Source organism: Pelophylax lessonae, assembly GCF_965119305.1.
Source record: "Pelophylax lessonae genome assembly, chromosome: 2".
In the NCBI taxonomy this organism is placed as follows: domain Eukaryota; kingdom Metazoa; phylum Chordata; class Amphibia; order Anura; family Ranidae; genus Pelophylax; species Pelophylax lessonae.
This window is the reverse complement of record NC_138769.1, coordinates 225,615,210-225,630,371: the sequence shown is the minus strand read 5'-3', so window position 1 is coordinate 225,630,371 and position 15,162 is coordinate 225,615,210. Positions and strand designations below refer to the sequence as shown.

Sequence of the window (15,162 nt, the reverse complement as noted above, 5' to 3'; positions counted from 1 at the left end):
CAAAGAGGGAAAAAAAGTCCAATGATGGTGATAAGGTGACTGGGGATATCCAAAAGATGATTAAGCGGCTGACAGTCTTCGTGTCAATAAGATACAATAAGTGACCCCGTGGTGGGCAGTGAGGTGCTCCGTGACCCCTCCGGCAAAAAGCACACTCACCAGAGATACCCACCCCCCACAGGGGTATAGAGCGGGTATAAGTAGTATTCCGGTGCCTTAGCACCGCAGACACCGGCACCCAAGGCCTGCAACTGCAAGACACCTGGAGTACTTATCCCATACCACCAGGATATCACCAGACCCCAGTTCCACTCAGGATCGCTCCTACCCAGAAACCCCATAGACGTCCAATTTAGGACCGGTAGAGGAGAATAGGATCCACCACCGGAATACTACTTATACCCGCTCTATACCCCTGTGTGGGGTGGGTATCTCTGGTGAGTGTGCTATTTGCCGGAGGGGTCACGGAGCACCTCACTGCCCACCACGGGTTTACTTATTGTATCTTATTGACACGAAGACTGCCACCCGCTTAATCATCTTTTGGATATCCCCAGTCACCTTATCACCATCATTGGATTTTTTTCCCTCTTTGCACACACCTCCACTATTTATTTATTATATGTCACCAATTTATATCGGTACACACCAATACTATCCTTGGGTATTCAAGCACTTGGCACTTTGAACCCACGGCATTTTGTTTATTGTTCCATATGCACTTGTCACTTTTGAGTTTATGATATTATTGCGTACTATATTATATGCACTTGTCACTTTGAGTTCATGATATTTTGGATTATCATATATTTCACTTCACTTGTGGTAACATATGCACTTTCATAGATTATATATATTTTTTGTGAGACCGATGGTTATATATTCATGCGCATAGCACTTGAATTCTTCTTTGAGATTTTCCTACATCTGGTCTATATTCCATATATTTATACAGTGCACATATTTTTTACATGTTTTTTTATCTCTCTCTTTTATATTGTCATATATTACCAACACTTTTAACATATTTATTGTCATATACATTTGACATAACAACCTTTATTCACGCTTTTAGTCACCTGACAGCGCCATTCCCTCCACCCCCTTCCATAATACAGTATGTGTTGCACAGTCTGTTTTGTATTTGTGTGCACCTGGTGCATGCATTTTCATTTGTGGGTGCCAGAGACCTTTTTTTTTTTTTTCTTTACTTTTTGTTAAATATAACTTTATTGCTATAACAAGGGGGCTGTCAAGTCCCCTGTGTGATAGCATAGTCTATGTAACAGACATCGGGAGTCCTATAGACCCCTAATGTCACACCTGCACTTTTCTTAAGCAGATTGATTACTCGCTGGCTGTTTCGCTGGCTGCAGCCAAGGTTTGCTGCTTTCCTGCCGCTCTCCATCCTGACATCTGCCATTGAGGTCTTGGGCTCCCAGGAGGAGCAGGTAAGCAGGGGGAAGAAAGGTTATGCTATTTGTCCAGCAATGTGGAAGTAATTGGGCAGCTTTACAACTGCCTGAATCCCTTCTGCTAGTTTGCCAGCAGCTGGAAGGAAACTCCACTTTCAGCTTATATAATTTTGGTTTCGGATACACTTAATATTTTAATGGAAACAAAACATGAATTGTGTTAAGAAGACCCTGTTACTTTTGTAAGAAAGCCAGGATAGTGCCATCCTGAAAAAAAAAAAAACTTACACACTGACCTTTCTGGAGGGTGGTGAGTAGAATCTTTGCTCACTTGAAGAGCTCCAGGCTGCTATCTGCTATCCAACGCTTCTGATTGTGTCAAGTAGTGCTCCCTACAGGCAGCTGTGGTTCCCCCCACTGACCTTTAAGCCACAAAGTTGTGGTACAACTGGGCTTCATATTTAAACAGATGTTTGCTAAGGCTCCCTTTACATCTAGGCATTCTGGATCGCGGGCGGAATTGCCGTGATTCTGCCCGTGATCTTGAATCACCGCAAATCACGGGACACGCTTGCGATTTCCATCATTTCCAATGGCAACCTAATCGCATCGCGATTTTCCCATGATTTTCGCCCAGGGAATCACTGTAATATTACGCATACAGAATCGCGGGGTGCCTGTTGCGCAAAAAAAGAACTCCTTTTGAGCAACAGGCATCCCGCAATTCTTTTTGCGTGATTTTATAGCGATTCGTCGGGCGCAATTTTGCCACAATTGTCACCCGATGAATTTTGCAGCGATTGGAGTGCCATTGGAAATGTGTCCTGTGATTTGCGGTGATTTGGCACCGCGATCCAGAATGCCTAGATGTGAATGGAGCCTAACTGTAAAAAAGTTAAAACAGTGGTCATTAAATGATAACAACCCACTGCATCCCGCAAGGTAAACCCAATCACATCTCTAAACTGGCAGCCCTTAACATTTTAGTCATATATCATAGTTTAGTGTACTTTAACATGATTCATTTATTATTCAGAATGGAAGTTGCAATAGCTAGTACTTGGATGACCAATGTTTATATGCATCATTGTATGATAAATGTGGGACACTAAAAATGGACAAATTTTTTTGTATGCACTTAGTAGGATGCTTCTACAAGTTTCATTTAGGGATACCATACAATAGCTAGAGCTGTGTAAATATTTCTATAACCACTTATAATTTTTTTTAATTTACAGCTAATGATGGAGCAAGAAATTCCATTTAAAATCTTCCCATTGCCAAGACTAAGTAGTAGTCATGTATCTGCTGTTAAACCTGTTACAGTTGTGGAAAATGCATCGTACTTTCAGGTATATAGATCATAATCTTTCTTCCAGTAAATACTATCGCTAGAACGCCTTGTAAAACAACCCATTCAGTTTAAAATAGAAATGAAAGGAAAAACATTTTTGTATAGATTTAAAAATATATTATAAATACCTTTTCTCTTTCGTTCATTGACAGACATCCAGAATCCTCTTGACCATTGGGTTATGCTGCCCCTTACAGGAGTAGGACACTAGACAGGAAAAAGCTTTACCACGCCTATGGGGCAGTCCCAGGGGATATACTCCCACTTCCTGCTATAGGCACTTTTCTTCTGCCCATTCAGGAGTAAGGACCTAGTTCCTTGCTGGGATCTCTGGTCCTAGCATTTTTTCTTTTTTAAACAGATTTTTTTCCTCTTTTATTATTTTCTGTTGAGAACTACAATCAACTGCCGGACTGGGCGACACAATGGATATTCTAGATCCTTACAGTGTACCCAGTCTGGCCAGCAAGCGCAACCCGATCTCAGCTCCACTCTATGTCGGCCACGGCACTGAACGGGGGCTGGCCAGTGATTTAAACGTCTCGCGAGGACCCACATGACCTGGTCATGTCCTGAGTCGCAGCGTGCCTCTGGTCCGCAGCACTCCCATTCTGATGGTGCAGTGGTCTGCCTGGAGTGGTGCCCACCCGGTTCCATGGTGTGGTAAGTAGCTGTCCCCCCACCACCCCTGGAGGGTTTTGGGGTGGACATGGGTCCCTCCCTAGGATGGTCGGACCCCCGGGTTCTCCTCCATCCCCCCAGCTCCTTTAAACAGTCACGGTGGGTCTTTTGGCCTCCACCCCCCTCCCCGGGTGCGGTAGGAGCTGGTTTTGCCACATGCTTCAGAAGGGGAGGGGTTGGATGTTGTTGCTGCTGACCGGGTTACACAACGGGGGGTTTTGAGCGGGTTCCCTGCCTCCTGGGGATAAGTGACTGGGGCAGGGATGTCCCCTGGGCTCGGGCGTTCAGGGTGTACCTGGCTGCAACAAAGTAGTTTTCGGAAATTAGACTTTGTCCTTACAGATAGACCTCGCAAGGGTTTGGCCACGTTTGCCACGACGATTTCCAGATGAATTTGACAGACGGTGGTGCAGGCCTATTTAATCAAGGGTCAAGTTCTCCTTTCAGTGTTAAGGCGCATTCTACACGGGCGCTTAGTGTCTCCTGGGCCTTCCGCCATCAGGCGTCAGTGATGCTACTGTAGTTTGCAAGGCGGCCACTTGGTCGTCTGTGCACATTTTCACAAAATTTTTACAAGTGGATGTGCTGGCATCTGCAGGAGCTGCTTGACTGCAAGGTTTTGCAGGCTGCTGTTTGAGAGGACTAGTCCTCTTTGAGGGTTTATGTTTCAGGTGAGCTCCAGTTGTTACTGGTTGAGCTCCATGTTACCTGATTGGCTAGGTTTAGCCTTCCGGAATTTTTTTTCTGCAGTGTTTTTTCCCGCCCCTTATGTTTGACACTGCTTTGGGACATCCCAATGGTCAAGAAGATTCTGGAGCTGTGTTCGTCAATGAACATAAGAGAAAACTGGATTTTTGTCTTACCGTAAAATAGTTTTCTCTGATTTTCATTGATCTGACACTGCTTGCAGCAAAACTGAGTGCCTATAGCAGAAAGTGGGAGTATATCCCCAGGGACTGCCCCATAGGCGTGGTAAAGCTTTTTCCTGCCTAGTGTCCTATTCCTGTAGGGAGCAGCATAACCCAATGGTCAAGAAGATTCTGAAGCTGTGTGCGTTAATGAACATCAGAGAAAAAGATTTTACGGTAAGACAAAAATCCAATTTTTTCCTTCCAGTCGTCTTCCAGGACAGCCCTTGAGGGATGGAGCTCTTCCCACTGGACAGGAAACACATTGCCACTAGCTCTTTAAAAGGCGGTCCCTCAGGCACCTGGTCAGTGTTTTGTGTTTCCTCACTCTAGGAGGAGACATGTTGCCTGGAGGAACCATTTTATTTAAAGAGAGGGTTGGATGAGCTCCATCGCTCAAGGGCTACCAGGGTTAGCAAAAAATTCCCCTCATCTTGTTTCAGGAGCAGCTTTTTGGCCTCGGGTCCACTCCGCAGGTGTTTGAAGTTTCCTGTCCCCTCTCTCTTCAGTGTCCGGCGAGGGAAAGAGCAGTGGGGAAGCCTAAGCATCCTCGCTGCAGGACGCCCCAAACCGGAACACGCCAGGCATAATTTCCGGCGAATGTAAGGTCATTACTGCGCACCAGAGGTCGGGGTTCCAGGAGCAAAGAGCAAGGGGAGGGCCGAGCCGGTGTCTTAAAGGCGCGGCTTTGGACAGGTCTAAGGCGCCAGCGTCTGGGAGCAGAGGGACATCATGGAGGCACCCCACGCTCCAGGGGAGGCAAGCACCTGCTCATCACAGATAGGCTGGAAGTGGCCAGAGACCTATTTTCCTGTGTATGCTTTTTTGATTAGTGAAGGTGGTTGGGCTTTACATGGGGAGCACTGAAGATCCTGGGGGAATCTTTTAGCAGCCATTTGGGCACCATGAGCTTTGGCACTGTGGAGGGATCGGACGGGGGGTCTTTTCTTAAACAGATTCCCCTATTTTACCTTGTTTTTTCTCTCTGTGCCTTCTCAGAAGGAGTCTTCTAAAGCAACTACTAAGACTGACAAGAAAAAGTGTCCTTTCTGTGCTGCAAGGCTTTCATCTAGCTATACTAAAACCTTATTTCCCACATGCATCTCAGCAGTGTTAAAAAGCGAGGAAGATTCTCCATTTTCAAAATTTCACTGCTCTTTTAAGGATGAGGTGCAATCCACTTTTCAATCGTTTATTCAATCCACTTTTCAAAAGTTTATTGCGGATGCTCAAGTGCCAAGCTGCTAGACGGTCCGATCAGGTGCCCACCTCTCCTATTCCTTTAACCCCGTTTTGGCCTAAAAGGGCATGGTTTTCACTTCTATTATCTTTAACAGATCGACAACCCTGGATGTTACCCTCCAACCGAAACCTGCTGTCGCAGGGCCTAGTACTCCATCCCAGACCAGCCATGCTAAACTTGGCAGCTTGGTATCTAAATCAGAGATCCTGAAGTCTAAGGGTCTCTCAGACAGAGTAATAAAAACTCTGTTACAGAGCCGTAAACCAGTTCCAAGAGCTATTTACCAAAAGGTCTGGAGGAAGTTTAATCTATGGTTGTCAGAATCAGGCAAAGAAGAGCCTGACTCTCTGTCGATTCTAGACTTTCTACAGGAGGGTATTGATAAGGGCCTGTCCTTAAGCACAATTAAGGTACAGATTGCAGCCCTATCAGTTTACTTACAGCATTCCCTACAACAGAACTCCTTCATAAGCAGATTCTGTAAAGCAGTTTGAAGGTTTCGGCCAGTCCCTTGTCATTCCGACATGGCACTTGTCTATTATATTAAAAGCAGTCATTAGAGCACCCTTTGAGCTGTTATCAGAGGCCTCCTTAAGACTTATTACCCTCAAGACTGTTTTTCTCATCGCAATGACATCTCCTCGCAGATTCAGCGAACTACAAGCTTTATAAATCAGAGAGCACTTCCTACAGATATTGGAGGATAGGGTTATTCTCAAGACTGATCAAGCATTTATTCCCAAGGTTGCCTTGACCTTTAATGGGAGTCAGGATATAGTACTACCCTCTTTCTGCAATAGACCATCTAACAGCAAAGAGGAGCAGCTACATTCGCTAGATGTCAGAAGATGTTTGGTGGCTTATTTGGAAGCAACAAAAGAGTTTTAGAACATCAGAGGCCTTGTTCATCCTCTTCTCAGGAAAGCATAAGAGGGATACAAGACTCTGCACTTTGACCCTCCACAAGGACTGAATGCACATTCCACCAGAGCATTAGCCACAACTTGGGCACAGAGAGCCGTTACTACCCCAGAACAAATATATAAAGCTGCCAAGTATGTCAACATTCATTCAACACTGTTGATTGGACATTATGGGTAGCCAGGATCATGCGTTTGGGAGGAAAGTCCTCCAAGCAGTGGTCCCCCCTAAAAACTGGGTGAGTACTTGCTCATCCTCTCAAGGGCTGTCCTGAAAGACGACTGGGGGAAAACCAGAGATAGACCCAGCGGTAACTCTCTGTTTCCAGGGATCTTCCAGGACAGCAGGTTCCCACCCTTTGTACTTATAAGGTGAATTTGTGTATTATTTAACTGTTTTTCAGCTCCGTCCTTCGGTTCTTGGATAAACTGACCAGGTGCCTGAGGGACCGCCTTTTAAAGAGCTAGTGGCAATGTATTTCCTGTCCAGTGGGAGGAGCTCCATCTCTCAAGGGCTGTCCTGGAAGACTCCTGGAAACAGAGTTACCAGTAAGTCTAACTATGGTTTTTCACTTTTTTTTTTTCACTTTTTTTTATAAGTGATCACATTCCCTCTGCAGCGGGGGCATGATAGGAAAAGTCTGATCATTAGATGCGGGTACAATGAACTCCCAGCATAGCCAGAGGACTGACCATGGTGTGCTCTCCTGCTTAGTTTAGTCAGTTGATCAGTTTGTAATGGGAAAGCAGAGGGACTGGGATTTCACATAAACGAAGCAATACAAAGAGAACAGGAGACTTTCTTATACAAGTAAATAGTAGAGCAAGTACATGTCTGGAATATGAAGTGTTGGGGAAACAAATGCTTTAATTCCTAGTACATGTGTTGTCTGATTTTTTAAGTTGCCATAATTATTTTGTTGTACTCAGAGGTGTTAAGTCATGCTTCTGGGATTCCCTGTACATAAAAGGCGTGTTTACTCATAGGCCCCTTTCACATTTTTACGACCTGAAAGTCGTGCGACTTTGACGCGACTTGAAGCAATGCCTGTGTAATCTTGAGGTCTATGGACCTCAAGTCGCTTCAAAGTCGAACCAAAGTAGTGCAGGGACTACTTTGACGTTTCTGAGATTTGAAGTTGCACAGATATGAATGGTACTCATTGGAAATCATGGGGTATGACTTGTTATGCGACTTTGCAGTCCCAAGTTGCACAAGTTTGAAAGGGGACTTAGTAATACCTTTTTTTTTTTCAACAGTTTTCGACAATTCAGAATAAGCTCAGTTAAATGTCACTAAATACTTCTAATTAAAAGACAAGTATGGTCAATGCTTTATTGGCCATACTTCTCTTCTGAATCACAGGACTGCATGCATTTGTGCTCTCCCTATGACCCCCCCAAAGCACCATGTGCCCATGTTGATGAGGACAAGGGCCTCTTCCCCACAAACCTGGCCCGGTGGTTGTGGGGGTGCAGGGGGTGACTTATTGGAATCTGGAAGCCCCCTTTAACAAGAGGTCCTCCAGATCCCACCCCCAATGTGAATGAGTATGGGGTACATTGTACCCCTACTCCTTTACCAAAGAATTGTCCATAAATAAATAAAAATGCACACACAGTTTTTGACAAGTCCTTTATTAAAAAATGTCCACTGGTTTAGATCCATTATCAATCACGATGAACGCTGGCCACTAAAAAAAAATTAAAAAAACGCTGGAAACCAGTGCTTAGCAGCAGTTGATAGTGTTTAGGTGCTTCTAGGAGCTTTCAGCTATTTTTGTCTGCTGGCAAATCGCTCCCAAAAACACAAAATTGTTTTTTTTTTTTTCTGATTCTAGAAGCTGAAGTTTGAAAAACGCTTCTAGCCTTAAATAGTATGCATGGACATATAGGATAACATGATTTGCTTCTGGGGCCGGAAAAAAATGCGCTCAAAGCAGCTGCATTGAGCTTAAAAATAAGCTAGTGTGCATGGAGCCTTAAAGACCATGTTGCTGTTACCATAGATGTAAAATTATAATATTTTCTTCTCCTTTTCCTTGTTCATCTTGACACCAGAATAAAGTTTTTGATTCAGACATGTCAGGCTGCATTCACATGTCAGCTTATAATCGCGGGCAGAACCGCCGCGGTTCCGCCCGCGATTCGGAGATTTATTGCAAATCGCGGGACGCCTAGCGTTGCCCGTTGATTTGCAATAGCCCCCCAAACGCCGAGCGATGTTGCCGCGATTTACGCCCGCCGAATCGCGGCAACATCGCGCAAACAAAATCGCGGGACGCAATACGCTCCAAAAAAGTACAAGAGCTTCTTTGGAGCGTATTGCGTCCCGCGATTTTGTTTGCGCGATGTTGCCGCGATTCGGCGGGCGCAAATCGCGGCAACATCGCTCGGCGTTTGGGGGGCTATTGCAAATCAACGGGCAACGCTAGGCGTCCCGCGATTTGCAATAAATCTCCGAATCGCGGGCGGAACCGCGGCGGTTCTGCCCGCGATTATAAGCTGACATGTGAATGCAGCCTCAAAGTTGTTTACAAAATGTATCTTTATGTCATGTATATCTTTTTAATTTTGCAAATACAAAATAGCTAAGGAGAGTAGAATAATTGAGGAATTATGGGGTTATTATTTATAATAAGAGGTTAATAACTGGTTACGTTGGAGAAAAAACTTTTTCTAGGGTTTTATTAACAACTGTTTAAAATACACACACAATTACAGTGTATCTGTATACAGGACATACTATTTATTTGCTTAGGTAGCCGTAACTAGCTAATATGTATTTTTTTTTTAAGTTTTAAAAAAACACTGATAAGACAGCATTTTCTGCATATTAGCAGTGAAAAAGCTGCTCCAATACACTGGCCTGGACATCAACTGTCAAATTGACTGGAGACATTAGCAGCTACACTTTTGGGCGTGAGCTCAGTAGAAAGGAAATAGGCTATTTGCTGGTAAAGTATTATTAAACCCTCAGCATTTTAGCCTAACACAGTTAGTAAAATAAAATAAGCATTCCTCTGTATAATATTTGTTAAAATTCTTATCCAGCATTTGAGCATTTGTAGTTTATTGCTTTCATTGCTATTGGCACCTGCTCGCCCAGTGCTGCTTCCCTAAACTTCTGGTCTTCTCAGGAAGGAGTTAAAAGTTGGCAGTGCAGTCTGGGGCCAGTCTGTTAGCTTGAAGAAGGGAGGGCGGAAGGAGTGGGAAGAATTGGGAAGGGCCTTGCAATCCTAGGCTTTGGGGCTGTGTGTTTCTTTTGATTCACACAGTGTAGGGAGACAAAGCCCTAGTCCCTGCACACAAGGGTGGCACCATAGGATATAAAACAAGGGCTTATTCAGCGCTATAATCTATAAGAATGCGTAGAAGCAGCTGAACACCGGTATTGGTCAAGACTAACAAATCCAAAAAAAGCATATAATACAGGAGTGGTGCAGCGCTGTAAATAATAATAATGAAACCAATACTAAAGAGCAATGTCCATAACAATCAAAATGGATAGGAGAATGTCCTTAAATAAAGCCGAGGATAAAAGCAAGGTAGGATGACCCGTGCTGAAAAGGATGAATGTATCACCAAAAATTTGTGATTCCACCACCACAGTATATGCCAGCCTCTCACTTCCATTCACTGACTGCGAGGGCCATTGCGCTTATTATCAAAACCTCTGATGACCTCCTCCTGGCACCATAGGATGCTGCAAAAAAAGATGCCATCCTGAAACTGGAAGCCTGGGGCAGTGGTCATGGCAGGACTCTGTGCAGGCTAGTCAAGTTCCTCCACTCCAAACTTGCTAATCCATGTCTTTATGGACTTTGCTTTTTGGGAATCCTCCCCACTTAGCTATTGTATTCAGACAACAGGGATACTTCCCCAACATCAGAATACACTGATAAATATTGCAGGCTACAGCCTGCAGCATTGATCAAGCAGATACAATCAGAAGTTTATTAGTAGTTTTTTTTTTTACCTTGGGAGAGTACTGTTGACACACCATATTAGCTTCCCTAGTGACCTTTTTACCCCTACCTTACTGCACTGTAGTGAGTACCCTGAGAGTTCCTTTCTTATTCAGGATAATAAGCAGGGGAGAGGGAATAAGGGGCTTTCGGGCAAACCTGACAGCAGGTTCATATAGGGGGGTTTTGTTTACCCCACAACTGACCCTGCTTTGGACAGCAGGGGTATTTATCCTCCTTTTTTCTCTTTTTCCTCTTCAGTTCTATTGAGCGCTTCCCATTCCTAGTTGAGCAGGAAGGAAATTTTCACCTTTGTTGCTTATGATGTAGGGAAACTCAGTGCCATGTTAGAAACTTCAAGCCACAGGGGCTGTAAGAGGCACCCATCGGTTTCTCTACCTTTTTCTCTCTGGGACCTTGGTTTGCCTCCTTTTCTGCCACAAGACAAAGAGGAGCAGGTGGAGGAGGTTTTGGTATGAAGGGAAAGACGGTGCTCTTTCTTATGATTCAGAAGAATCTACACAGGAAGATTGCATATTAGCCCATTCTCTCCCAACTTTGTCTAACAAAAGGAAATCTAAAGCTGGTCATAGATGGTTAGAGTCTCGGCTGGGATTCGAACCATGTATGGGCAGGCTAATTTTACCCAAGTTGATTGATCGATCAACTTGGGTATAACCAGCATGTTGGATTTTTCATGCTGAGCTACTTGGAATGCTGGACAGTTCCCTGGACTCATACTGTCTTGAACCTTGTTTGTCTTGAACCCTGGGCTCTTTGCTACTCCCATGAATTTCCTGATTCAAGCCACGTCTCTGCACTTCCTGTTTGTTAGAATATTCTGCTCTCTCCAGCCAGCATCTCTTTCCTGTCTTCCCTGCTGCCATCCATATTTTGCTACCACTGGTTATCGACCCTTGTCTTGTTCCTCAACTACGCTTCTGCCTAAACCCAACCTGCAACTACTCATTATCAACGAAGCTTCTGTTTGATCCCTACCTGCTTTTCCACTATTGGATACCAGCTTGCTCACCTCCTGTTGGGGTGATCCTGAGGACCGTGACCTGATACTAACACACATTCAAAATCTATCTCCACAATCAGCAGCTCTGGTGGAGCATCGGCTAGTACCACACCACACTTTAGGTGAGCCTGCTTCACGCACCAGGGTGACTGTGTACCTCTCCTGCTGGTTGGTCGTAGTCCTGCTACTGCATAGCAACTGGTCTTTGAGCCTGACAGAAAAATGCAGAGCTTCAAAAGTTTAGTTTTACCTACCAAGAAAAAGTTTCCAAACTGGAAAGTGATAAAAGGGCAACAGGAGAAAATGTGTGCACTGCAGAGGCAGTTGCTAGACTTAAGCTCCCAAGATAATGCTAACGCGCATATGTCTCTACCACTCAAGTTCAATGGAAACCGTCACCATTACAGAGGTTCCTTAACGAATGTCGTTTTTATTTCCAAATGCAACCTGCTGCATTTCCTTCTGAGAAAAGGAAGGTAATGTTTGTTATCAACCTCCTGACTGGGAAAGCTCTAGCTTGAGCCTCCCCTTATATAGAACAAGATAGCGCTATTCAGAACAAGTTTGAGACTTTAGTGACCACGATGAACCAAGTTTTTGACATTCCCAACCTCTGCGCTACTGCTGAAGCAAAGTTCCATAGTTTGCAGCAGGGTAGGCACTCTATTGCTGAGTACACAGCAGAATTCACACGTTGGATCGCAGGATCCACCTGGAACCCAGCAGCGCAAAAGAGTAATTTCCACCAAGGGCTCTCTGAACAGGTAAAAGATGAGCTTGCCAGAGTGGAAACTCTTAATGATCTCGAGGCTTTCATTCAATTATGTATCCAAATCGATCAGAGGCTTACAGAAAGCAGAGACTGGGAATGTCTGGAAGTAATGGTGGCATGCGTTTCTCTGCTAGTTAATTTGTTCAGAGGAATCCAAACCTTTTTCAGAAATCTAACACTCCTGAACCCTTGCAGGTTGACAATATTAACCACTTGCCGACCGCCGCACGACTATCTACGTCGGCGGTCAGCCCCTCACAGGCAAACTAACGTAGGGCTACGTTGCTTGCTTGTGAGGGTCTAGGGAGTGAGCGCGCGCCCCCGGAGGCGCGCTCCCGCTCCCGCGTGGTCACGGACCCCCCCGCGCGTGTGACCAGCGGACCCGATGTCCGCCGGCCACTTGGCGATCGGCGGGGGAGAGGGAGAATGTCAGGCAGCTTGTGTAAACAAACTGCCTGTCATTCTCCTCGCTGCAAAGACACTGATAAAACGGATCTGGTATGTAGATCCGTTGATCAGTGTCCTTACAGCTAGAGCCACAGCCAATCACAGTAGAAACCACGCCCCTAGGGACACACACAGCCCCTCCCTTCCAAATAAAGTTAACCCCTTCACTACCAGTGTATTTTTACAGTAACAGTGCATATGTATAGCACTGATTACTGTAGAAATGTCACTGGTAACCCCAAAAGTGTCAAAAATGTCAGTCAAGGGTCCGATCTGTCCGCCGCAATGTCGCAGTACAGCAAAAAAAATCGCAGATCGGCGCCATTACGCGTTAAAAAAAAAACAACAAAAATGACAAAAATCTTTCCCTTTGTTAGTAAATGCGATAACTTTTGCGCAAACCAATCAAAATACGCTTTTTGCGATTTTTTTTACCAAACATAGGTAGCATAAAACAAATTGGCCGAAAATTTTTAAAAATTTTGATTTTTACATTTTTTTGGGGGAATTTCATATAAAAAAATGTGAAAAATATTGCTATTTTTGCAAAATTGACGCTCTTTTTTTGTTTATAGCGCGTGATCAAAAAATCGCACAGGTGATCAAATACCACCAAAAGAAAGCTCTGTTTGTGGGAAAAAAAGGACGTCAAATTCGTTTAGGTACAGCGTCGCACGGCCGCGCAATTGTGCGTTAAATTCACGCAGTGCCGAATCGCAAAATACCCCCTGGTCGGAATGGGGGTAAAATCTTCCGGGGCTTAAGTGGTTAAGAGATCCATTTCCCCCCAGGAAAAAGAGAGAAGATGCTCTGAGAACTTGTGTCTATATTGTGGGGACTCTGGATACCCAGCATATTGTCGCATCAAAGTTAAAAGAACTATTGCTGCAACTGATGTTATAGAGCCTGAACAAATAAATTCCCTTACGCAGTCTTTCCCCCCATTAATCCATGAAGAAAATAAAGGTAATTCTTTACTTTTTCATTTTGTCATCCCTATCAAACTTATCACTGAGGGCCATGAAATACCTTGTTCTGCTGTGCTGGACTCTGAGACTGGGGGGAACTTTTTGGACATAGGGTTTGCCCAAAGCAATAATATTTAATTACTTCAAAACAGGGCACTTTCACCCCCTTCCTGCCCAGACTAATTTTCAGCTTTCAGTGCTCTCACACTTTGAATGACAATTACTCAGTCATGGTACACTGTACCCAAACAACATTTTTATCAGGTTTTTCTTATGGTGGTATTTAATCACCTCTGGGTTTTTTTTTTTTTTTTGCGATATAAGTGAAAAAAGAGCGAACATGTTGGAAAAAAAATGCTTTTTTTTAGTTTCTTTTATAACATTTTGCAAATAAGTCATTTTTGTTCATAAATTTGGGCCAAAATGTATATTGCTGCATATCTTTGGTAAAAAAAACAAAAACAAATTAGTGTATATTATTTAGTCTGTGTGAAAGTTATAGAGTCTACAAGCTATGGCACCAATCACTGAAAACGGATCACACCTGATGTACTGACGTCCTATGGCCCCTTTCACACAGGCTTTCTGATCAAGTCCGCCTGTCAGTTTTTCAGGTGGACCTGATCAAATGTTCCATCTACCCCTATGGGGCAGCAGGTGTCAGCGGTGACATGTCCGCTGACACCTGCTGCTATCCAATCCTGTCTGCGAAATCCAAACGGATGAATACCATATTTTCCATCTGTCTGGCAGATCGGATGGCATTTGATGGAAATGGACAGACAGTCTGCTTTCATCCAATCTCCCCATAGAGGAAAATGGGGCTCTGACAGAGACGGACCTGTCTCAGTCGGATCGATCCCCCCACTAAGCAAAACGGAGTCCATATGAAAGGACCCTATCTCATTTCTTGAGGCCCTGAAATGTCAGCACAGTACAAATACCCCCAAAATTACTTTTACCCTTTTTAGAAAGTAGAGAGTCCAAGGTGTCGTGGAATTTTTCCTCAGGTACAAAATACCTGTTACCTGTTAGTCAGTGATACCAAATCAGACAATATATATATAGCTATATATATAATGAGATCAGACAGACTCAAGATGGCTGAATCATAGTGACCTGATTTATTACAGTGGGTTGGAGTTTAAATACACTCATATGACGTATAAAAATGGGTTGTCATTAAGATCTTTTGTCCAATCAAGGTTAGCAATTAATTATAGTAAGCATTGGGTTAATCTATATTGTGATTGTATGTCATCAGGGAATTTTTCCGGTGATGCTCATGAAGAAGTTTCCAAAGGGACTTTTAGAAGATATTATTGGCTCTGCGGTCAAGCTGTCCAGACAGAGTTGATATTCTGAAAGATAGGGAATTTCCACTGTTTCGGTCATCTGATATATTCTTAGCTTTTGCAAGCTCAGTGACACATGTAAAGAAATCAAAGTGAAATGAGATTAA

The 15,162-nt window shown here is 44.0% G+C and overlaps 1 protein-coding gene across 1 annotated transcript in view; it reads left to right on the top strand.

Moving 5' to 3' along the window:
• Window positions 1-2,646: 2,646 nt before the first annotated feature.
• The window catches only part of SYCP1 (synaptonemal complex protein 1), a 181,692-nt gene continuing 169,176 nt past the window's right edge, over window positions 2,647-15,162 (top strand). The window contains exon 1 of the mRNA XM_082248011.1: window positions 2,647-2,767. Within this exon, the coding sequence (XP_082104137.1) occupies window positions 2,657-2,767 (111 nt within the window). The 5' untranslated portion in view covers window positions 2,647-2,656. The remainder of the gene's footprint in view (window positions 2,768-15,162) is intronic.